Consider the following 26,662-nt stretch of genomic DNA (forward strand, 5'->3'; position numbering starts at 1 on the left):
GTCTCCTAGGAGAGAATTGAGTGCCTCTGCACGTAGCAACGGTATATAGCACAGGATCTTTTTAGACCTCATGAAGACTTGAATCACTGACCCAGTTATCCGATAGAAAATGCAAAATAGGACAGCTTGAAAGTTCTTCAGAGACAGCTGTCATAGATCAAAGAACTCCCAGAGACACCACACATAAGTTGTTTATAAACAACATAGGACAGTACAAAACAACAAGATCGTGTTGAGGTCAATCCCTGTTTGTTTTGTCTAGTTCGTGAAAGCCATCAGGAGCTTTTCATGAGTGTGTTTGAAGGGCTGGAGATCAAACCATGGTCAAAGACAAGTTCCTGCATGTATAGCTAATGAAGAAGGGCCCAATGAGATTCCCATTGATCTGAGCTTTTTGGGAGAAGAAGAAGAAGAAGAGGACCCAGAGCTCGCACACCAATAGCATTCCACAAGAAAAGGGATTGATTATCCGCAGATGGTGGAGAAGCGTGACAGAAAGCAGCCAAAATGCCAGCTTAGCAGGGACAACTCTACAGGGATGCGAGTGTGAAATCTGAGCGTATCGCTCTCTTCTCTCCCTTTCGTTTGCTCCCTCCCTCATTTTTTAGGACAGCTAGGAATCAAACAGGCTGCAGTGATCATACAGAATCTTTTATGTGCCTTTGGCTTCACTCTGGCCTACTAGAGAAACATCTCTATACTGTCTCTTCAGTTAAAGCTTGTGGTTTGCACTGCCAAGGCAGAGACTCGAGTATAACTAGTGTTCCCTACTGAACTGCCTAGCACCTGTGGTGGATGTCTCTAGAGAAATAGGAGCTTCTTCATGTTGAGCCTTTGGTAGCCACATGCACGTTGAGCCATATGTAGCCACATTGAATCTGGGAAATGACACTGTGTTGGATATGTTACCACCAAAGTGCTATTCAGAAGAAACAACAGGATTTCTGGGCGTTGCTTTATGACAAAGTAGTAAACTGTGAATCCCCTGTACGAGATGGATTATTACTCTGGCTGATCTTAGATCATTTATGGATGTCCAGGCATCTCACCTGTGCAGGGTCCCTGATTCTGGATCAGCAGATGCCCTTGCCTTTCGCAACTGGCCTTCTTCATCTCACACTCGTTGCTGTAGGTCTTCCCATCTGAGCCACACACCTGTGGATAATTGTAGTCATACGCATATGAATGCTGGAACATAGCAGCGCGAGATAGCAATTTCATTTCAAATGACTTTATGTACATAGTTCATTTTCAAACCATGCGACAAGTTCCATCTCAATATGAAAATTAAATTGCACTAATATTAACTGAATGTAAATGTCAGATGTCATGCATTCATTATCTAGGAATTACATAGGCTTGCGTGAAATGAAAACCACCACTATTTAAGTAAAACCCAAGTAGAGGGTTGTTGTTGGGAAGGCTAGGTTATGGAGGCCAAGGCTTACCAGGTTGCGAGGCACGCGATTGCAGTCGAAGTCACAGACACAGCGGTCATCCTCTGTGTCCTCGTCCCACGAGCCTCCAAACGTACGACACCTATCCTGTTCGCAGCTCTCAACACCTGAGGCCGACCCTCCTGAACCACACTCTGCAAAGACAACAAACAGAGAAAAAACGGAAGTGGTTATTAACAGCCCAGCACAGACACACATTTAAGAACCCCTAACCTTTTGATACATCAGTAAAAATGCCTTCCGTCTTTGTCTTTCTTCCCCCCCAAAAAAGTTAATGGCAGAGTGTTTATACATTCAGAGCACGCCACCTTTTGATGTTGGAATTTTCTTCACGTTGGCACTGAGATTGAACCAAAGGCGCTGCTGGAAGTACAAGATAATGACCAACCATGGAGAGGACCAGCAATTGACAAAATAAATTAAGCACAACATTGCTGCGCCACCAGTGAGGCATCCTTTACATTTCAATTAAAGTTGAAGATAGAGGGAGGAGGAAAATATTATCACTTGCATCCCTGCGAGGGGGAATCAATGCAAGAGCCTGTTTCATGGACACAGATTTCCTGATATGAGGAAGCCACTAATTGCACAGTGTTCTGTAAGATCCAATTATCAATCCACTCCAGTAGTGCTGAACGGTTAGTGCTTTTTGAGGTCCGTTTTGGTTTGATTATAAAAAAGTATTATATTTTTATTTATTTATTTTATTTCAATTTTTACATTAAATGCACGATGCATTATGTCGGTTGAATGCTGTAACAACACAGACTATCAATAAAAGTCCCATGATGGTAGTGACTGCCCATGCCTGCTGATCACTTATGAACCATCATTTATACACATTACTTTAATAAAATATTTTTGTTATTATGTATATTACGTTTGTTTTATTTGATGACTTTATTTCATTCCAAGTCATCATTTCAGCCCAACAGAGCTGCTGCCTACGCTGTCTGACAAAATCACTATTTTAGTAGTTTTTCTAAATAAACATACTCTTTTGACTGCTGAATACGAACTATTAATCGCTTAGCTCATGTATTTTCCGGTAGACATACCTCAAAGAAACTGCTCTATGTATCCCCTCTTGTTCTTGCATATGATCTGATTTACCTCTAGAGAAACTGCAGTGCAATGTGCGCATTGAGGTCACCGAATAAAACAGAAAGAAATTCAAATAATTAAACCGATGTCGGTCAAAAAGTTGTTTAAAAACGAAAAATACACCTTTTCACCAGACTTCAGAGAAAAGTAATTCAGATGCTTTTTGTATTGGCGACTGTGGAAGGTAAACTTTTAATTTACTGTAAAACAGTCAACTTCACTGGATCAAAGAGGCCTTTTCAAAGAGCTGTCCTTGAAATGTTTATGAAAATGGTTCTTCAGAGAGCGGTAACAAGGACAAACGACCATCCGGAATTATTTCCAAAGATCAGAGACTTAGAAAGCTGAAAAAATATTGGAATAGAGATTTCCATAGAAATATAATATACAGCACCTTCAGAAAGTATTCACACCCCTTGACTTTTTCCACAATTTGATGTGTTACAGCCTAAATTTAAAATAAATTAAATTGAGATTTTGTGTCATTGGCCTTCAGTGGAATTATGTTTTTCAAATTAATTAAACATGAAAAGCTGAAATGTATTGAGTCATTAACTATTCAACCCTTTTGTTATGGCCTAAATAAGTTCAGGAATAAAAATGTGTGTCACGACTTCTACCGAAGTCGGTTCCTCTCCTTGTTTGGGCGGTCGACGTCACCGGTCTTCTAGCCATCGCCAATCCATTTTTCATTTTCCATTTGTTTTGTCTTGTTTTTCCACACACCTGGTTTTCATTCCCTCATTACGTGTTGTGTATTTAACCCTCTGTTCTCCCCATGTCTTTGTGTGGTACTGTTTGTTGTAAGTGCTTGTGCACATGTTGACTGGTCCCCGTCGGGTTTTGTACCCATGCTGGTTATTTCTTTATGTCATCGGTTTTGCTATTAAACTGCTCCAGCTATTCCTAGTTCTGCTCTCCTGCTGCTGACTTCCCTGCCACCAGTTACGCACCCCTTACAATGTGCTTATCAAGTCACATAATAAATTGCAGGGACACTCACTCACTGTGTGCAATAATAGTGTGATTTCTGAATGACTGCCTCTTCTCTGTACTCCACAGATTTGTATTATTATTATTTTTTAAACGTAACCTTTATTTAACTAGTCAAGTCCGTTAAGAACTAATTCTTATTTACAATGATGGCCTACCCCGGCCAACCCCCCCCCAAAGGTGCTGACTCTGACCACAAAACCTGAACCTGGATGGGGAGGGTGGGCAACTAGCGTCGGTGGCAACTAGCGTCGGTGGCAACTCCGGTGCGGGACGTAGCCCCCGCTCGGACTGCGGATCTGCCCCTGAAGCCAGGCAGAACAACGTGCCCGGACTGGGCACCGGAGCAGGGGAAGGCTCCGGCCATGGAGAGGGACTGGACACCGTGCCTGGAATGAGCACCGGCACAGAAGAAGGCTCCGGCCATGGAGCGGGACTGGACGCCGTGCCTGGGTACCGGTGCAGAGGAAGGCTCCAGCCATGGCTCCGGCGCAGGAAGCTCCGGGCTGTGGAGAGTGACTGGAAGCTCCGGGCCGTTGACCGTCACTGGAAGCTCCGGACCGTTGACCCTCACTGGAAGCTCTGGACTGTGAACCGTCGCTGGAAGCTCCGGACCGTTGACCGTCACTTGAAGCTCCGGACCGTTGACCGTCACTTGAAGCTCCGGACCGTTGACCGTCACTTGAAGCTCCGGACCGTTGACCGTCACTTGAAGCTCCGGACCGTTGACCGTCACTTGAAGCTCCGGACCGTTGACCGTCACTGGAAGCTCCGGACCGTTGACCGTCACTGGAAGCTCCGGAACGTTGACCGTCACTTGAAGCTCCGGGCCGTTGACCGTCACTGGAAGCTCCGGACCGTTGACCGTCACTGGAAGCTCCGGACCGTTGACCGTCACTTGAAGCTCCGGACCGTTGACCGTCACTTGAAGCTCCGGACCGTTGACCGTCACTTGAAGCTCCGGGCCGTGGACCGTCACTGGAAGCTCCGGGCCGTGGACCGTCACTGGAAGCTCCAGACCGTTGACCCTCGCTGGAAGCTCCGGACCGTTGACCGTCGCTGGAAGTTCCGGACCGTTGACCGTCACTTGAAGCTCCGGACCGTCACTGGAAGCTCTGGACTGTGAACCTTCACTGGAAGCTCTGGACTGTGAACCTTCACCGGAAGCTCTGGACTGTGAACCGTCGCTGGAGGTTCTGGGCTGTAGACCGTCGTTGGAGACTCCAGACGGTACACACGCACTGGTGGACGAGTGCGGGGAGCCGGCACAGGACGTACCGGGCTGGGGAGGCGCACAGGAGGCCTGGTGCGTGGAGCCGGCACAGGTGGCACCGGACTGATGACACGCTCTTCAGGGCGAGTGCGGGGAGCCGGCACAGGACGTACTGGGCTGGGGAGGCGCACTGGAGGCCTGGTGCATGGAGCCGGCACAGGTGACACCGGACTGATGACACACTCTTCAGGGCGAGTGCGGGGAGCCGGCACAGGACGTACCGGGCTGGGGAGGCGCACTGGAGGCCTGGTGCATGGAGCCGGCACAGGACCTACAGGGCTGAGGAGGCGCTCTTCAGGGCGAATGCGCTGCAGAATACACCTAACCAACATCTCTCTCTGATCTCCTTCCTCCAACAGCTCCATAAATTCCCCGACGGTCTCTGGCTCTCTCCTCGACCGACTGTCCCTTCCCCCCCAAAAAAATATTGGGGTTTCTGTGGCCGCGGACCCCGGCGTCGTCGCTGTCCTCCTATACTCCTTGGCGACTCCCACCAAAGGAAGGGTCTCGCATCCACACATTATTTTTTCCATGTCCAGCTGTCCTTTACCTCCATGGCACGCTGCTTGGTCCTGTAGTGGTGGGATATTCTGGCACGTTCGTCGTATACATAATGAGCGGACCAAGGCCCAGCGTGAGTAGAGTTCCACATATTTATTAAAGTGAACCTTCAAAAAACAACAAAGAATAAACGAACCTGCAAGTTCATAGTGCACATTGCACTAAAACAAAACAAAACAATATCCCACAAACGCAGGTGGGAAAAGGACCACGCTAAGCATGATCCCCAATTAGAGGCAACGATCATCAGCTGCCTCCAATTGGGAACCATACTCACACCAACATAGATATTCAAGACTAGAACACCCCTCTGACCTATTGCACCATAGAGAACCCCAAGGGCTCTCTATGGTCAGGGCGTGACATGACCACAATGTTTTATTTAATACAAACAAAATGGGAGGTAGTTCAGCCCTGGAGAATAGGAGGGTCCTTCTTTTGATATTCTAATAGTTGACACCAGCTACACTTACAAGACTGTGGGAAATGAAGGAATGGGGGAGAGAGAGCAAGAGAGAGAAAGGAAGAAAAACCAAGATAGAGAGAGAGAGCAAGAGGGCGATATTCCACAGGCAGACAGAGGAAGATGTTACAAGAATGATGCAAGTTATCCTTTTGATATCCTCCAGACCAGTTATAATGCTTATTGTACAACACTTAAAACCAGATGTAAAGTACTAGGGAGCCCAAATGCCTCTTTTGACCATCTGAATCACTCCCATCTGTATTGACGGGGTGCGCTAGCAAGGCCCCCACTGGCCCTAATGGGTAAATCAATAGTGTAGTCGTGGAAGTGCCAATTAGCATAACCCATCTTCTTAAGTGGATTATGGGGCAGGTCACTCTGTAGCAAGCAGTGCAGGGACAAGAGGAGCAGCAGTCCGTCTCCTCAGCCTGATATGGGTCATCAGCAATGGACTCTGACAGGCTCGAGGGGTCGATAGAATGGATGGGAATTCACTTTATTGGGATTCGCTATCATTGTGACTGTGTTGATTATGATGAATGGGGATGATAAAAAAGGATTGTAAAATGGATTTGACACCACTATATAAGAGGCCATTTTGTGAGTCTTCTAAAGCTTTATGCGATATTGCATTGCAAAATGTCTGTCAACACCATACGATGAGCCCACACGCTATCTGATCCGGGACAGTGATAGGCCATAATGACGGGTTCCCATGCAAATGCATGAGTCAACTGACCACAAAGCAGCTGTTAAATAAACAAGGCCCCGGCCTGCCTGGCCAACTGAGTCCATTTATGCAAACTTGCCATGAAAAGGGAAATGTGGGAGTGTGAGCCGAGAGAGCCTTCACAACCCGATTCATATTCTGCTCATGCACGTCCAAACTCAAGGAATATAAAAATATAAAAATAAACCTAAGAAATGGAATAAATAAAAGTGAAGAGAGGGAGGGAGTTAAACGAAGGAGGGGGGCAGTAATTAGCTGTTGGTCTTTGATGTGGCTGCCACCCGCACTGCCTATGAACCTTTTAATTAGCAGAGAAGATGTCTGCATCAGCTATTCTCCCAGCACCCGTGTCTGCCTGCTTCTTTTACTCAATCATGTCATAACCAGAATCCATTTAGCCAAGGGATCGCCATTAAGATGAGCAAATACACTACGGTGGAGAGAGGAGAAAAGAAAAAACGTTTTGCTCTATTTTAAAGAAGAGCTGGGAATTGGCTAAGCAAATAAAAACTGTAGAAGCAATAGAGGAAGTAATGTGTGATTTACTAATAGGATGAGGTGATGACTAGAGGGAAGTAGTAGACAGGATAATAGGGTGGATTATGGGAAGTAAAGTAGAGAAAGGGGTGTGACCTACATGGCCTGAGTCACCCCAGTACTATCAATATCATGGCCAGGAAACACGCCTGTCTGTAAAAAGACACTGTACCAAGATCATGACCCGTGTGAATGTCAACATGACCATTTTTCATCTGTCACAAGTCCCCTTTGTCTGTGTGTGCTTGCACGTCTCCGTACTAGGGCTGGGAATTGCCAGGGACCTCACAATACAATATTATCATGATACTTAGGTGCCGATACAAAATGTATTGCAATTTTCACAATTCTACATGTGTTGCGATTCGATACTGTGACTTTTTTGCGATTCCATGTTCCAAACATGTTGCTCACCATGTCTGTTGCAGAGGGACATGGGAGCCATGAGAAAACAAATTTTGATCAGTCATGTAAATAAAAGTGTTGGAAAATTGTCAAATCAAATCAAATGTTATTTGTTACATGTGCTTACTTCCAAGCCCTTAACCAACAATGCAATTTTAAGAAATATACAGCCCCCCAAAAATAAATAAAGTAACAAATAATTAAAGAGAAGCAGCAAAATAACAATAGCAAGGCTATATACAGGCGGTACCTGTACAGAGTGAATGTGCGGGGGCACCGGATAGTCGATGTAATTGAGGTAATATTTACATGTGGGTAGAGTTATTGAAGTGACTCATGCATAGATAATAACAGAGAATAGCAGCAGCGTAAAAGGGGGGCAATGTAAGTGTCACGACTTCCGCCGAAGTCGGCTCCTCTCCTTGTTGTTCGGACGGCGTTCGGGGGTCGACGTCACCGGCTTTCTAGCCATCGCCGCTCCATTTTTCCATTGTTCCATTTGTTTTGTCTTGTTCCCTGCACACCTGGTTTACATTACCTAATCACACTGCATTCCTCTGTTCCCCCCCCATGTCTTTGTGTGGAATTGTTTTTTTTACGTGTTTCGTGTTACACGCCAGGCTGGTTTTCCCCCTGTATTCCGTGGTATTTCACTAAGGATGTTTAATTGTTAAACATTTGCTTATTTTTGTGACTGTTTCGCACCTTGCTCTTTTTACCTTTGGATGGAGGTTTTGACGCAGTGGCATCTGTTTGTTTTATTTGCCTCTGCCTAAATAAAGTGTGCACCTGTTCACTCTCTGCTCTCCTGCACCTGACTTCTCCACCAGTAGCGCACAACTTTGACAGTAAGTAGTCCGGGTAAACATTTGATTAGATGTTCAGTAGTCTTATAGCTAGGGGGTAGAAGCTGTTTAGAAGCCTCTTGGACCTAGACTTGGCGCTCCGGTACCGCTTGACGTGTGGCTTGCCGTGTGGTAGCAGAGAGAACAGTCTATGACCAAAAGGAAAATGGAGAACAAGCTATAAAGGAAAAATACTGGAGTTTTGGTGCAGTTACAGCCAACTAGCTCAAAGATATTGCGATAGTCAAAATTATATACTGTAGTATAGCGTCAAAAGAAATATCCAGGACCTCCCGAATGGTGCAATGGTCTAAGGCACTGCATCGCAGTTGTGCCACGAGAGATCCTGGTTCTAGTGCAGCCTCTGACGCAGCCAGCCGTGACTGGGAAAACCATTGAGCGGTGCACAATTGGCCTAGCGCTGTCCGGGTTAGGGGAGGGTTTGGCCAGCAGGGATGTTCTTGTCCCATCGCGCATTAGTGACTCCTGTGGCGAGCTGGGTGCAATCCACGCTGACAGGTGTACGGTGTTTCCTCTGACACATTGGTTCAGCTGGCTTCGGAGTTAAGCAGGCGTTGTGTCAAGAAGCTGTGCGGCTTGGCTTGGTTGTGTTTCGACCTTCGCCTCTCCCAAGTCCGTATGGGAGTTGCAGCGATGAGACAAGACTAGAACTACCAATTGGATACAAAGAAATTGGGGAGAAAATAATTAATAAAAATGTAACCAGTGGTGTAAAAATACTTGAAAGTACTACTTAAGCCATTTTTGGGGGTATCTGTTCTTAACTTTACTATTTATATTTTTGACAACTGTTACTTTTACTTCACTACATTTCTAAAGAAAATGTTTACTCTATACATTTTCCCTGACACCCAAAAGTAATGTTTTTGAATGCTTAGCAGGACAGGAAAATAGTCTAATTCAAACACTTATCAAGAGAACATCCCTGGTCATCCCTACTGTCTCTGATCTAGCGGACTCCCTAACCCTATGCTTCATTTGTATATTATGTCTGAGTGTTGGAACGTGCCCCTTGCTATCCGTAAATAAATACACGTTTAAAAAATGGTGCTGTCTGGTTTGCTTAATATAAGGAGTTTTAAATGATTTATACTTTCACTTTTGATACTTACAGTTGAAGTTGGAAGTTTACATACACCTTAGCCAACTACATTTAAACTCAGGTTTTCACAATTCCTGACATTTAATCCTAGTAAAAATTCCCTGTCTTAGGTCAGTTAGGATCACCACTTTATTTTAAGAATGTGAAATGTCAGAATAATAGTAGAGAGAATTATTTATTTCAGCTTTTATTTCCTTCATCACATTCCGTGGGTCAGAAGTTTACATACACTTAATTAGTATTTGGTAGCATTGTCTTTAAATTGTTTAACTTGGGTCAAACGTTTCGGTGCACCTTCCACAAGCTTCCCACAATAAGTTGGGTTAATGTTGGCCCATTCCTCCTGACAGAGCTGGTGTAACTGAGTCAGGTTTGTATGCATCCTTGCTCGCACACGCCTTTTCATTTCTGCCCACAAATGTTCTATAGGATTGAGGTCAGGGCTTTGTGATGGCCACTCCAATACCTTGACTTTGTTGTCCTTGAGCCATTTTGCCACAACGTTGGAAGAATGCTTGAGGTCATTGTCCATTTGGAAGACCCATTTGTGACCAAGCTTTAACTTCCTGATGTCTTGAAATGTTGCTTCAATATATCCACATCATTTTCCTTCCTCATGTAGCCATCTATTTTCTGAAGGGCACCAGTCCCTCCTGCAGCAAAGCACCCCCACAACATGATGCTGCCACCCTCGTGCTTCAAGGTTGGGATGGTGTTCTTCGGCTTGCAAGCCTCCCCCTTTTTCCTTCAAACATAACGATGGTCATTATGACCAAACTGTTCTATTTTTGTTTCATCAGACTAGTGGACATTTCTCCAAAAAGTACGATCTTTGTTCCCATGTGCAGTTGCAAACCATAGTCTGGCTTTTTTTATGGCAGTTTTGGAGCAACGGCTTCTTCCTTGTGTAGTGGAGAATCGTCTCAGAAATATAACACTCTTAAAATAACTTGTGAATTCAATATACACTTTAATACAAAGTAGAAAAACTGAGCCCTTCCATGGAAGGACCCTATCACTAACACAACAGAGCTGAGCCCCTCCATGGAAAGAGACCACTCTCATATTACAGAGTCCTGCCTTTCTAGGATTCTGTCTTTGCATAAGGTATAGAGTCCCCTCCCTCTATATGAAAATAGCTTCCCTTGACCTTTTATTATTTTCTTCTCATCTCAGAGCTAGTTCACACCCACTAACGCTCATATCTGCTTTTGGTTAGGTTATAATGATGGTAGACCTCTTTCCATGTTCTAAAAATAATGTATGTATTGCATGCTTATGTTTCACGTGTTAGTCATCAGTTATCTTGCTTCCATCTTTCTTTCTGTATCCTGCTGACCATAGTATGTCCAGCTGTCATAAATGTTCGTATGGTCTTGGTTAATGTACTCTTTCAAAAATAGAGTATAGCCTGGGTGTCATAAGGCCTGGGTGTCATCTTCTCTTAATGTGCATGTCCTTGCTATTTCAGCCTGGCAACTAGACCTATTTAATGCTCAGCTCTCTCCTTAATGGTTCGCACTTGCTGAGCGGTCATTCAGGTTATGTCGATATAGGACTCGTTTTTACTGTGGATATAGATACTTTTGGACCTGTTTCCTCTAGCATTTTCACAAGGTCCTTTGCTGTTGTTCTGGGATTAATTTGCCCTTTTCGCACCAAAGTACATCCCATTCTAGGAGACAGAACGTGTCTCCATCCTAAGAGGTATAATGGCTGCGTGGTCCCATGGTGTTTATTCTTGCGTACTATTGTTTGTACAGATGAACGTGCACGTTCAGGCATTTGGAAATTGCTCCCAAGGATGAACCAGACTTGTGGAGGTCTACCATTATTTTCTGAGGTATTTGGCTGATTTCTTTCGATTTTCCCATGATGTCAAGCAAATAGGCACTGAGTTTGAAGGTAGGCCTTGAAATACATCCACAGGTACACCTCCAATTGACTCAAATGATGTCAATTAGCCTATCAGAAGCTTCTAAAGCCATGACATCATTTTCTGGAATTTTTCAAGCTGTTTAAAGGCACAGTCAACTTAGTGTATGTAGACTTCTGGCCCACTGGAATTATGATACAGTGACAAGTTTTAATGACTCCAACATAAGTGTATGTAAACTTTCCGACTTCAACTGTAAGTATATTTTAGCAGTTACATTTACTTTTGATACTTAAGTATATTTAAAACCAAATACTTTTAGACTTTTACTGGGTCCCTTCTACTTTTACTTGAGTTATTTTCTATTAAGGTTTCTTAACTTTTACTCAAGTATGGCAATTGTGTACTTTTTCCACCACTGTATGTACCTCTATATAGACTTCCCCCCACTACTTCATACACGTCTGTGTTTTGAAGTGTATTAGGGGGGATCGAAAACAGTGTGGCCTTGGTCAGTCCAGACACGCTGGTGGCTTGTTGCTCCGGACTTGTGTTTGTTTTCGCACCATTTGTCAGCCCCTCAGACAGACTGCTGCTGAAGGATGTGAATCCAAATAAACCCCTGCTACATAAAGAAGGATGGAGTGGCAGGGAGAAGAGAGAGAAAGAAAAAGGTTTCAGGATAGATAGATAGATACAGGTGCTGCTGCGAAGGAGGATAAACCCCCTGATCTTCTTTTGAAGAGCTCTTTTCCACATATCTCTCTCTCTCTCTCTCCATATTTGTGGGTGGATAGTGCATCACCGTGTGATATCCCAACTCATAATCCTGTTTAGTAAATGTGAATTCAATTAAAATTGGCCGGGACCCCAAGGTGATGCACTATGCTAACCTGCCACTTTGTCAGTGTCGACAATGAAGCTGAGCCCGGGCCTAGTAGAGTGTGAAATTAAACAGGTGATAAATTCCCCCGTACAGCCAACAGTGGGGACACTGTCATTTTTCATTACCACTAAATAAAATGGGGAGAAAACACTTCCATTTCTCCTTGTGACTAATGAATATGATTTTTAAGTTGGGTCTAAATAAACAAATAAATCACTTGTTCAATTCTCTGGAGTTGGAGAATTCTGCCGGTACTAAGCTACTACCCCATGAACAAAGCCCTGGCTTCTAGTTGAAAGGCGGGTTGTGGGTTAGTTTTTTATTTTATTATTAAAAATGTATTATATTTATTATTATTATTATTATTTATTTAACCAGGTAGGCTAGTTGAGAACAAGTTCTCATTTGCAACTGCAACCTGGCCAAGAAAATCCGCTAACCATGTGTATGTGACAAATAAAATTTGATTTGAGATAAAGCAAAGCAGTGTGACACAGACAACACAGTGTTACACATTGAATAAAAAATAAACAAGTCAATAACACAATAAACAAGTCAATGACGCAGTAGAAAAAAGAAAGTCTATATACAGTGTGTGCAAAAGGCATGAGGAGGTAGGCAATAAATAGGCCATAGGAGCAAATAATTACAATTTAGCAGATTAACACGAGTGATAAATGAGCAGATGATGATGTGCAAGTAGAGATACTGGTGTGCAAAAGAGCAGAAAAGTAAATAAATTTTAAAAAGTATGGGGATGAGGTAGGTAGTTTGGGTGGGCTATTAACAGATGGACTATGTACAGCTGCAGCGATCAGTTAGCTGCTCAGATAGGTGATGTTTAACCTCTCTGCGCAACCGAACCCGTTAGCGGGATGAAATTCGCCAACATACGGTGATCGCTACATAAATAGTCATATTTAACATTCATGAAAATACAAGTGTCTCACATGTTTCGAAAGCGTAGAATCTTGCTAATCCAACTGCGGATAGAGCCCCATAAAAAACAACTATTTCAACCAGCACAGGCGTAACAAAATCACAAACTGCAATAAAATAAATAGCTTACCTTTGACGATCTTCCTCTGTTTGCAATCACAATGCTCAATGTTACACAATGAATGGTCTTTTGTTTGATAAAATCCATTTTTATAGCCTAACACGAAACATTTTGTGAACCGTCTCATTCCATTTTCGACGACACATTCAATGTAAATACACACACTAAACGTGACTTTTCCTGTCATGTTTGGTTTCATTGCAATCAACTGGTTTGATTGTAACACAACCAAACGTGATGGGTCATTTCGCGGGACATATTGACTGAAAGAAACCGATTTGAAGACAACAAGTAATGACATCATTGTGCACCAATGATATGACCTCTGTTTCGTGTATTGACTGTATTTTAACCCAATGATCACTGATCGTCTTGAAATCTAGCTGGGTAGATAGCCAATGAGCTGAAGTAAACGGCAATATGTAATGTTTATGTGTTGGAAGACCAACCCATGTAGTAAACTCCGGCGTAAAGAGGTTCATTCGCCATTGAAGATTCATACCGGAAGGAGCCATGCATGTTACGCATAGCGTTGTTTTGGTAAAGCACATCTTCAGCTGTTTATATATCAATCGGTATGGCGACTAAGTCAGGGAAAGCTAAATCAAAGTGTAGATATACAGATGTACAGACAATTTTAGAAGAAATTGTTCGGGAAAGTGAGACAGAGATTGTTGGAGGACGATTCATTTAGCGATTCCCAAATGGAGGAATATTTCTTGAACGGAAAGGACATCGTTTTGGACTGGTAAGTTTTTCTCATGCCAATGCCGTTGTTTGAAATTAATAATATAAAATATTATTTGTGAAATGAAATAGCCTATTTGAGGCTGTTGAGGGGAGGGCAGGCCCACACCAATGGCCAAAGTGAAATGGAGACAGTAGATACAGCTGGTCTGTTGTAATATAATAAAGACAGTAGATCTAGCTGGTCTGTCATAATATAATAGACAGTAGATCTAGCTGAAATGTCATAATATAAAATAGACAGTAGATCTAGCTGGTCTGTCATAATATTATGAGACAGTAGATCTAGCAGGTCTATAATAATATATTCAACCTTATGTTCTCTGTACTCTATATATATCTGTTTATTATACCTGTTGATACAGGGCTCATATGTGAAACTATTCTAACTGAACATTTTCACAGTGACACTGACTCCGAATGGGAGCCCCCAGTGCCAAGGTTTCCATCCCCCACTGAAGCTGGTTCATCCAGCTCCTGCCACAAGTAGTGTTCATCTGCCCAAATGTATTTCTGCAGGCATGGATGTGCTTCAGGGCCAAAAGGGTACAGAATGGAGGCGTTGCTGTGTTCTTTGCAAAATGAAGTCCCCCATCACCTGCACCACATGCTTGGTGACCCTCTGCTTTACAGCAGAAAGAGACTGCTATGGCACCTGGCATCAGCAGCACAATATCGTGTAGAGGACTGAGGGTCTTCCAAATATTGAAAGTGTTATTTTGTAAATGTATATATTTTCTTTTCATGTTTTTCTAAATTTTTTGGGTGTGTGTGTTAGAATACCATTTTGGTATTTTGTATATAGTTATTCCATTCAAAATGTATAACTTCACCAATTTGGCCACTTGGGTACATTTAGGCTACTTGTGTGGGACACCTGGGTGACTTCATGATACATTTTCATGTAGCACACTCATTTTGGAAGTTATCATTCTGAAACTTTGCACAAGTACTGTTGCCCTCTTATGTCTTTCACTGAAATTGTCCCCATCAAACATCTGAATGTTTGTTTTGTCTTATTCATTTTAAACATGATGATACAACAATAAAAATTAAAAAAATATATTTTTTCATTGTATTATCTAAACCAGATCTATTGTGTTATATTCTCCTACATTCAATTCACATTTAGACAAACTGCAAAGTGTTTTCTTTCAAATGAAACCAAGAATATGTATACCCTTGGTCCTGGGCCTGAGCTACAGGAAGTTAGATTTGGGTATGTCTTCAGGCGGAAATTGAAAAAACTAGGGGGGTAGCTGTAAGACATTTTTAAAGTCGGTGAGGGAAATGAAAGTCTCCAACTTCAGCGATTTTTGCAATTTGTTCCAGTTGCTGGCAGCAGAGAACTGGAAGGAAAGGAGGCCAAATGAGGTGTTGGCTTTGGGGATGATCAGTGAGATATACCTGCTCGAACGTGTGCTACGGGTGGGTGTTGTTATCGTGACCAGTGAACTGAGATAAGGCGGAGCTTTACCTAGCATAGACTTATAGATGACCTGGAGCCAGTGGGTCTGGAGACGAATATTTAGCGAGGGCCAGCCGACTAGAGCATACAGGTCGCAGTGGTGGGTGGTATAAGGTGATTTGGTAACAAAATGGAAGGTACTGTGATAGATTGTATCCAGTTTGCTGAGTAGAGTGTTGGAGGCTATTTTATAGATGACATCGCCGAAGTCGAGGATCGGTAGGATAGTCCGTTTTACTCGGGTACGTTTGGCAGCGTGAGAGAAGGAGGCTTTGTTGCGAAATAGAAAGCCGATTCTAGATTTGATTTTTGATTGGAGATGTTTAATATGAGTCTGGAAGGAGAGTTTACAGTCTAGCCAGACACCTAGCTATTTATAGTTGTCCACATATTCTAGGTCGGAACCGTCCAGGGTTAGGATGCTAGTCTGGCGGGCCGGTGCGGGCAGCGAACGGTTGAAAAGCATGCATTTGGTTTTACTAGCGTTTAAGAGCAGTTGGAGGCCACGGAAGGAGTGTTGTATGGCATTTAAGCTCTTTTGGAGGTTAGTTAGCGCAGTGTCCAAGGAAGGGCCAGATGTATACAGAATGGTGTCGTCTGCGTATAGGTGGATCAGGGAATCACCCACAGCAAGAGCGACATCATTTATATATACAGAGAAAAGAGTCGGCCCGGGAATTGAACCCTTTGGTACCCCCATAGAGACAGCTAGAGGTCCGGACAACTGAACTCTGTCTGCAAAGTAGTTGGTGAACCAGGCGAGGCAGTCATTATAAAAACCAAGGCTATTGAGTCTGCCGATAAGAATGCGGTGATTGACAGAGTCGAAAGCCTTGGCCAGGTCGATGAAGACGGCTGCACAGTACTGTCTTTTATGGATGGCGGTTATGATATAGTTTAGTACCTTGAGCGTGGCTGATGTGCACCCGTGACCGGCTAATGAGGCCGGATTGCACAGAGGTGAAGGTACGGTGGGATTCGAAATGGTCAGTGATCTGTTTATTAACTTGGCTTTCGAAGACTTTAGATAGGCAGGGCACGATGGATATACAGTATATCAGACCATACGCCGTACACTGCATCAAATTGGTCTGCATGGCTGTCGTCCCATAAGGAAGCCTTTTCTAGAGATGATGCACAAGAATGGTCTGGGGCTGCATGAGTGCTGCCGGCACTGGGGAGCTACAGTTCATTGAGGGAACCATGAATGCCAACATGTACTGTGACATACTGAAGCAGAGCATGATCCCCTCCCTTTGGAGACTGGGCCGCAGGGCGGTATTCCAACATGATAACGACCCAAAACACACCTCCAAGACGACCACTGCCTTTCTAAAGAAGCTGAGGGTAAAGGTGATGGACTGGCCAAGCATGTCTCCAGGCCTAAACCCTATTGAGCATCTGTGGGGCATCCTCAAACGGAAGGTGGAGGAGTGCAAGGTCTCTAACATCCACCAGCTCTGTGATGTCCCTATGGAGGAGTGGAAGAGGAGTACAGTGGCAACCTGTGAAGCTCTGGTGAACTCCATGCCCAAGAGGGTTAAGGCAGTGCTGGAAAATGATGGTGGCCACACAAAATATTCACACATTGGGCCCAATTTGGACATTTTCACCTAGGGCTGTACTCACTTTTGTTGCCAGCGGTTTAGACATTAATGGCTTTGTGTTGAGTTATTTTGAGGGGACAGCAAATTTACACTGTTATACAAGCTGTACACTCACTACTTTACATTGCAGCAAAATGTCATTTCTTCAGTGTTGTCACATGAAAAGATATACTCAAATATTTACAAAAATGGGAGGGGTGTACTCACTTTTGTGATATACTGTAGGTCTGTAACAGTTTGGGTCTAGGGTGTCACCCCCTTTGAAGAGGGGGATGACCGCGGCAGCTTTCCAATCTTTAGGGATCTCGGACGATACGAAAGAGAGGTTGAACAGGCTGGTAATAGGGGTTGCAACAATGGCGGCAGATAGTTTTAGAAAGAGAGGGTCCAGATTGTCTAGCCCAGCTGATTTGTACGGGTACAGGTTTTGCTGCTCTTTCAGAAGATCTGCTGTCTGGATATGGGTGAAGGAGAAGCTGGGGAGGCTTGGGCGGGTAGCTGCGGGGGAGGCGGGGCTGTTGGCCGGGGTTGGAGTAGCCAGGAGGAAGGCATGGCCAGCCGTAGAGAAATGCTTATTGAAATGTTCTATTATCATGGATTTATCAGTGGTGACCGTGTTACCTAGCCTCAGTGCAGTGGCCAGCTGGGAGGAGGTGCTCTTGTTCTCCATGGACTTTACAGTGTCCCAAAACTTTTTGGAGTTAGAGATACAGGATGCGAATTTATGCTTGAAAAAGCTAGACTTTGCTTTCCTGACTGACTGCGTGTATTGGTCCTGACTTCCCTGAACAGTTGCATATCGTGGAGACTATTCAATGCTATTGCAGTCCGCCACAGGATGTTTTTGTGCTGGTCAAGGGCAGTCAAGTCTGGGGTGAACCAAGGGCTATATCTGTTCTTAGTCCTGCATTTTTTGAAAGGGGCATGCTTATCTAAGATGGTGAGGAAATTACTTTTAAAGAATAACCAGGCATCCTCGACTGACGGGATGAGGTCAATAACCTTCCAGGATACCCGGGCCAGGTCGATTAGAAAGGCCTGCTCGCAGAAGTGTTTTAGGGCGCGTTTGACAATGAGGCAATGATCGCTGAGATCCTGATTGAAAACAGCGGAGGTGTATTTGGAGAGCAAGTTGGTCAGGATAATGTCTATGAGGGTGCCCATGTTTACGGATTTAGGGTTGTACCTGGTGGGTTCCTTGATGATTTGTGTGAGATTGAGGGCATCTAGCTTAGATTGTAGCACGGCCGGGGTGTTAAGCATATCCCCGTTTAGGTCACCTAACAGCACGAACTCTGAAGCTAGATGGGGGGGCGATCAATTCACAAATGGTGTCCAGGGCACAGCTGGGAGCGGAGGGGGGTTGATAGCAGGCGGCAACAGTGAGAGAATTATTTCTGGAGACGTTCAATTTTAAAATTAGAAGTTCAAACTGTTTGGGTATAGACCTGGAAAGTATGACATAACTTTGGAGGCTATCTCTGCAGTAGATTGCAATTCCTCCCTCTTTGGCAGTTCTATCTTGACGGAAAATGTTGTAACTGGTATGGAAATCTCAGAATTGTTGGTGACCTTCCCAAGTCAGGATTCAGACACGGCAAGGACATCAGGGTTGGCAGAGTGTGCTAAAGCAGTAAAACAAACTTAGGGAGGAGGCTTCTGATGTTGACATGCATGAAACCAAGGTTTTTTTTCAATCACAGATGTCAACAAATGGGGGTGCCAGGGGACACGCAGGGCCTGGGTTTACCTCCACATCACCCGAGGAACAGAGGAGGAGTAGGATGAGGGTGCGGCTAAAGGCTATGAAAACTGGTCGCCTAGAGCGTTGGGGACAAAGAATAAAAGGAGCAGATTTCTGGGCGTGGTAGAATAGATTCAGGGCATAATGTCCAGACGGGTATGGTGGGGTGCGGGTACAGCGGAGGTGAGCCCAGTCACTGAGTGATGATAAGGGAGGTTGTATCTCTCGATAAGATGATTATAATGGGTGAGGTCACCGCATGTGTGGGAGGTATAATGAGTGGAACTAGGGGCTTCATTGTAAACTAAAACAATGATAACTGACAGTGTCATGACGTTGGCCTGGGGGGTAGGTTTATGACTGTCATAAATACCTCGTCCCCCCTTTTTCCTCTCTCTACCCTACTGAGGTTACATTTGCAAAACCCTTGGTTAACATAGAGATTCTGGAAACATCAGAAGGTGGGGGGAAATGAACTATATTCTGGTAATCCGAACAATTGAACATATGCGATGGCATATGATGTCAGTTCCGTTGTCATCTGAGACATTCTCATCAATGATAAGATGGCATAAACTCTACAGTGGAAAGTCTACACATCAGAGTTATCGGATTCACATGGAATTGTTGTTCAATTTAAATGTTTGAATATGAAATTAGATAACTACAGAACTACAGAACGAAGCCAACATCAGCATGAGCTTTGGTTGCGAATGGTATGAACTTTTTAGCTCTTATTCATTACAGTAGTGATACCTCCTAGCCGTTGAGTTAGCAACAGCAGCTGCAAACGAAGGTTAGGAAGGAACAGACAGATGTTAACCATGACAGATAAGTTTGAGACCGAAAGGAGCAAGTGCGACACTCACGTGTCCAAAATCAGTACTCTAAGCGCTCAAGTGGACTCTGCAATGCAGCAGAATACCACCCTTAGGTACCATCTGGAGGAAATCCAGAATGGTCACGCTCCACAGCGTGACTACCCATCCAAGCTACCGGAGTGATATTAATAGCATGATATTATAGCATGTAGCATACGGTATAATAGCATGTCATATCTGTTAATCCGGCATAGACAAAGACACGACAACAGTATACAAGGCATATTGAGAGAGACATACAGCGAGGCATAAAGTAATCACAGGTGTTGATTTGGAGAGCTAGCTAAGACAACAACGGGCGAGACAACAACAGCTAATCAGCTAAAACAACAACAGGTAAAATGGCGATGACTGGGCAGGTCGGTTAACTACACACTGAGTTCGCGGCTGGGGCCGACAGATAAACAAAATAAATAAATAAACAAAACAAAACAAAATAAACAGAATGGAGCACCGTGATTAATGGACAGTCCAGTGGACACCTAATCAGCTAATCTGCTAAATTGTAATTATTCGCCTACCTCATGCCTTTTGCACACAATGTATATAGACTCTTTTTTCCCTACTGTGTTATTGACTTGTTTATTGTTTACTCTAAAATTATCTGCCGAATTTGTTGCCACGCCTATTACTAGCCTGTTCAACCTCTCTTTCGTGTCGTCTGAGATTCCCAAAGATTGGAAAGCAGCTGCGGTCATCCCCCTCTTCAAAGGGGGGGACACTCTTGACCCAAACTGCTACAGACCTATATCTATCCTACCATGCCTTTCTAAGGTCTTCGAAAGCCAAGTCAACAAACAGATTACCAACCATTTCGAATCTCACCATACCTTCTCTGCTATGCAATCTGGTTTCAGAGCTGGTCATGGGTGCACCTCAGCCACGCTCAAGGTCCTAAACGATATCTTAACCGCCATTGATAAGAAACATTACTGTGCAGCCGTATTCATTGATCTGGCCAAGGCTTTCGACTCTGTCAATCACCACATCCTCATCGGCAGACTCGACAGCCTTGGTTTCTCAAATGATTGCCTCGCCTGGTTCACCAACTACTTCTCTGATAGAGTTCAGTGTGTCAAATCGGAGGGTCTGCTGTCCGGACCTCTGGCAGTCTCTATGGGGGTGCCACAGGGTTCAATTCTTGGACCGACTCTCTTCTCTGTATACATCAATAAGGTCGCTCTTGCTGCTGGTGAGTCTCTGATCCACCTCTACGCAGACGACACCATTCTGTATACTTCCGGCCCTTCTTTGGACACTGTGTTAACAACCCTCCAGGCAAGCTTCAATGCCATACAACTCTCTTTCCGTGGCCTCCAATTGCTCATACATACAAGTAAAACTAAATGCATGCTCTTCAACCGATCGCTACCTGCACCTACCCGCCTGTCCAACATCACTACTCTGGACGGCTCTGACTTAGAATACGTGGACAACTACAAATAGTTAGGTGTCTGGTTAGACTGTAAACTCTCCTTCCAGACCCATATCAAACATCTCCAATCCAAAGTTAAATCTAGAATTGGCTTCCTATTTCGCAACAAAGCATCCTTCACTCATGCTGCCAAACATACCCTTGTAAAACTGACCATCCTTCCAATCCTCGACTTTGGCGATGTCATTTACAAAATAGCCTCCAATACCCTACTCAACAAATTGGATGCAGTCTATCACAGTGCAATCCGTTTTGGCACCAAAGCCCCATATACTACCCACCATTGCGATCTGTACGCTCTCGTTGGCTGGCCCTCGCTTCATAAATAAAGGTGAAATACATTTTTTTTTTAAACTCCATGTTTAACTCTGCGTTGTTGTCTGTTCACACTGCTATGCTTCATCTTGGCCAGGTCGCAGTTGTAAATGAGAACTTGTTCTCAACTAGCCTACCTGGTTAAATAAAGGTGAAATAAAATAAAAATGTAGCCAAGTGATCATAGGGTCCAGGGGGCAGCAATAGATGGAACAGGGAAGCCGTGGAGTAGTCGCTACTATGCTAGCATGCGGGTGACAAGGCGTTTAAAGTTAGTAGCCCGGGGCTAGTAGAAGCGTCTGCTCCAACGTCCGACAGAGAACGGTTGAAGGCACAGCGGATGGAGTATTCATTGGCAGACCTGCCATGGTGGTGCGGTGGGGCGCCGTGTCGACTAAGGATCCAAGCCAGATGGCTAAAGAGGTATTGTAGTTGTAGTAATTTAGTTTTCTATCCGGGAGATTCGCTGGGCTCGCGGCTAACTGGTGCTAGCTTCGGGGCAGGGGTGTTAGTCACTATAGCGACTCGGTAGCAGCAGTGATCCAGTGCCAAGGTCCAGAGCTTACGGCAAGGATCCGGGGGAGTAGTGTGTTCTAGTCGTGTTTGGGTGAAGTCCGTGTGAACAACTGAGTAGGCCGGGAGGTCTCAGGGATAGCTTCGGTACTGGGTAACTCGGTGGGTGCTAGCTAGCTGTGAAGATCAGGAGTAATGGTCCAGGGATTACGGCAGGAATCCGGCGTTGTAGTGGAAAGACAGTCCGTTACTGGTAGGCTGGCGAGTATTATCTAAGCTAAAAAAAAGGCTGGTATCTGTGCAGAAGGTAGAGGCAGCTAGCAGTGGCTAACAATTACTAAATAGCTTGTAGCTAATTAGCTGTTTAGCTTCTGATGGCTAGGTGGGGACAAGAGGAACGGTGACAAGGTGTGGAATAATGATATGGGGCACAATGTGTGTGTATGTGTAAATACTATAGGTGCTGCTTGTGCGTATAATGATGATATGGGGCACAGTGTGTTTGTGTGTGTATCTGAATGTGTGTGTATATACTATAGGTGCTGCTTGTGATTATAATGATGATATGGGGCAGTGTGTGTGTGTGTCTCTGAATGTGTGTGTATAAACTATAGGTGCTGCTTGTGACTTTAATGATGATATGCGGCAGTGTCTGTGTGTGTGTGTGTGTGTGTGTGTGTGTGTGTGTGTGTGTGTGTGTGTGTAAATACTATAGCTGCTGCTTGTGCGTATAATGATGATATGGGGCACAGTGTGTTTGTGTGTGTCTCTGAATGTGTGTGTATATACTACAGGTGCTGCTTGTGATTATAGTGATGATATGGGGCACAGGCTACTTCCGGCGCCGACAGAGATGGCCGCCTCGCTTCGCGTTCCTAGGAAACTATGCAGTTTTTAGTTTTTTTAGATGTGATTTCTTACATTAGTACCCCAGGTCATCTTAGGTTTCATTACATACAGTCGAGAAGAACTACTGAATATAAGATCAGCGTCAACTCACCATCAGTACGACCAAGAATATGTTTTCGGCGACGCGGATCCTGTGTTCTGCCTTACAAACAGGACAACGGAATGGATCGCATACAGCGACCCACGAAAACGACTCCGAAAAAGAGGGAAACGTAGCGGTCTTCTGGTCAGACTCCGGACAAGGGCACATCGCGCACCACTCCCCAGCATTCTTCTTGCCAATGTCCAGTCTCTTGACAACAAGGTTGATGAAATCCGAGCAAGGGTAGCATTCCAGAGGGACATCAGAGACTGCAACGTTCTCTGCTTCACGGAAACATGGCTTACTGGGAAGACGCTATCCGATGCGGTGCAGCCAACGGGTTTCTCCACGCATCGCGCCGACAGAAACAAACATCTTTCTGGTAAGCAGAGCAGCGGGGGCGTATGCCTCATGACTAACGAGACATGGTGTGATGAAGGAAACATACAGGAACTCAAATCCTTCTGTTCACCTGATTTAGAATTCCTCACAATCAAATGTAGACTGCATTATCTACCAAGAGAATTCTCTTCGATTATAATCACAGCCGTATATATCCCCCCCCAAGCAGACACATCGATGGCTCTGAACGAACTTTATTTAACTCTTTGCAAACTGGAAACCATTTATCCGGAGGCTGCATTCATTGTAGCTGGGGATTTTAACAAAGCTAATCTGAAAACAAGACTCCCTAAATTTTATCAGCATATCGATTGCGCAACCAGGGGTGGTAAAACCTTGGATCATTGTTACTCTAACTTCCGCGACGCATATAAGGCCCTGCCCCGCCCCCCTTTCGGAAAAGCTGACCACGACTCCATTTTGTTGATCCCTGCCTACAGGCAGAAACTTAAACAAGAGGCTCCCACGCTGAGGTCTGTCCAACGCTGGTCAGACCAAGACTGCTTCCATCACGTGGACTGGGACATGTTTCGTATTGCGTCAGATAAAAATATTGACGAATACGCTGATTCGGTGTGCGAGTTCATTAGAACGTGCGTTGAAGATGTCGTTCCCATAGCAACGATAAAAACATTCCCTAACCAGAAACCGTGGATTGATGGCAGCATTCGCGTGAAACTGAAAGCGCGAACCACTGCTTTTAATCAGGGCAAGGTGTCTGGCAACATGACCGAATACAAACAGTGCAGCTATTCCCTCCGCAAGGCTATTAAACAAGCTAAGCGTCAGTACAGAGACAAAGTAGAATCTCAATTCAACGGCTCAGACACAAGAGGCATGTGGCAGGGTCTACAGTCAATCACGGACTACAAGAAGAAACCCAGCCCAGTCACGGACCAGGATGTCTTGCTCCCAGGCAGACTAAATAACTTTTTTGCCCGCTTTGAGGACAATACAGTGCCACTGACACGGCCTACAACGAAAACATGCAGACTCTCCTTCACTGCAGCCGAGGTGAGTAAAACATTTAAACGTGTTAACCCTCGCAAGGCTGCAGGCCCAGACGGCATCCCCAGCCGCGCCCTCAGGCAACAACATCTCCTCCCCGCTGATCCTCAACATGGGGGCCCCACAAGGGTGCGTTCTGAGCCCTCTCCTGTACTCCCTGTTCACCCACGACTGCGTGGCCACGCACGCCTCCAACTCAATCATCAAGTTTGCGGACGACACAACAGTGGTAGGCTTGATTACCAACAACGACGAGACGGCCTACAGGGAGGAGGTGAGGGCCCTCGGAGTGTGGTGTCAGGAAAATAACCTCACACTCAACGTCAACAAAACTAAGGAGATGATTGTGGACTTCAGGAAACAGCAGAGGGAACACCCCCCTATCCACATCGATGGAACAGTAGTGGAGAGGGTAGCAAGTTTTAAGTTCCTCGGCATACACATCACAGACAAACTGAATTGGTCCACTCACACTGACAGCGTCGTGAAGAAGGCGCAGCAGCGCCTCTTCAACCTCAGGAGGCTGAAGAAATTCGGCTTGTCACCAAAAGCACTCACAAACTTCTACAGATGCACAATCGAGAGCATCCTGGCGGGCTGTATCACCGCCTGGTACGGCAACTGCTCCGCCCTCAACCGTAAGGCTCTCCAGAGGGTAGTGAGGTCTGCACAACGCATCACCGGGGCAAACTACCTGCCCTCCAGGACACCTACACCACCCGATGTTACAGGAAGGCCATAAAGATCATCAAGGACATCAACCACCCGAACCACTGCCTGTTCACCCCGCTATCATCCAGAAGGCGAGGTCAGTACAGGTGCATCAAAGCTGGGACCGAGAGACTGAAAAACAGCTTCTATCTCAAGGCCATCAGACTGTTAAACAGCCACCACTAACATTGAGTGGCTGCTGCCAACACACTGTCATTGACACTGACTAAACTCCAGCCACTGTCCAACTCCAGCCACTTTAATAATGGGAATTGATGGGAAATGATGTAAATATATCACTAGCCACTTTAAACAATGCTACCTTATATAATGTTACTTACCCTACATTATTCATCTCATATGCATACGTATATACTGTACTCTACATCATCGACTGCATCCTTATGTAATACATGTATCACTAGCCACTTTAACTATGCCACTTTGTTTACTTTGTCTACATACTCATCTCATATGTATATACTGTACTCGATACCATCTACTGTATGCTGCTCTGTACCATCACTCATTCATATATCCTTATGTACATATTCTTTATCCCCTTACACTGTGTATAAGACAGTAGTTTTAGAATTGTTAGTTAGATTACTTGTTGGTTATCACTGCATTGTCGGAACTAGAAGCACAAGCATTTCGCTACACTCGCATTAACATCTGCTAACCATGTGTATGTGACAAATACCTTTGATTTGATTTGATTTGAGTGTGTTTGTGCGTGTCTCTGAATGTGTGTGTATATACTACAGGTGCTGCTTGTGATTATAGTGATGATATGGGGCACAGTGTGTTTGTGCGTGTCTCTGAATGTGTGTGTATATACTACAGGTGCTGCTTGTGATTATAATGATGATATGGGGCACAGTGTCTGTGTGTGTGTCTCTGAATGTGTGTGTATATACTATAGGTGCTGCTTGTGATTATAATGATGATATGGGGCAGTGTGTGTGTGTGTGTGTGTGTGTGTGTGTGTGTGTGTGTGTGTGTGTGTGTGTGTGTGTGTGTGTATGTAAATACTATAGGTGCTGCTTGTGCGTATAATGATGATATGGGGCACAGTGTGTTTGTGTGTGTCTCTGAATGTGTGTGTATATACTACAGGTGCTGCTTGTGATTATAATAATGATATGCGGCAGTGTCTGTGTGTCTGTGTGTGTGTGTGTGTGTGTGTGTGTGTGTGTGTGTGTGTGTGTGTGTGTGTAAATACTATAGCTGCTGCTTGTGTGTATAATGATGATATGGGGCACAGTGGGGCCTGTGTGTGTGTGTGTGTGTGTGTGTGTAAATACTATAGCTGAATGTGTGTATATGATGATATGGGGGCACAGTGTGTTTGTGTGTGTCAGTGTCTGTGTGTGTGTCTCTGAATGTGTGTGTATATACTACAGGTGCTGCTTGTGATTATAGTGATGATATGGGGCACAGTGTGTTTGTGCTTGTCTCTGAATGTGTGTGTATATACTACAGGTGCTGCTTGTGATTATAATAATGATATGCGGCAGTGTC

General features: G+C 44.6%; 1 protein-coding gene across 3 annotated transcripts in view; it reads right to left on the reverse strand.

Annotated features, from left to right (window-relative positions):
- Positions 1 to 26,662, reverse strand: part of LOC115101912 (agrin-like) — a 492,981-nt gene that overhangs the window by 116,791 nt on the left and 349,528 nt on the right. For all 3 annotated transcript variants that reach the window (XM_065005557.1, XM_065005556.1, XM_065005558.1), the window contains 2 exons: positions 1,449 to 1,591; positions 1,050 to 1,155 (listed from right to left, as the gene is read on the reverse strand). In XM_065005557.1, coding sequence (XP_064861629.1) covers positions 1,050 to 1,155; positions 1,449 to 1,591 — 249 coding nt within the window. The remainder of the gene's footprint in view (positions 1 to 1,049; positions 1,156 to 1,448; positions 1,592 to 26,662) is intronic.

This window comes from Oncorhynchus nerka, linkage group LG20 (genome assembly GCF_034236695.1).
Source record: "Oncorhynchus nerka isolate Pitt River linkage group LG20, Oner_Uvic_2.0, whole genome shotgun sequence".
Lineage (NCBI taxonomy): Eukaryota > Metazoa > Chordata > Actinopteri > Salmoniformes > Salmonidae > Oncorhynchus > Oncorhynchus nerka.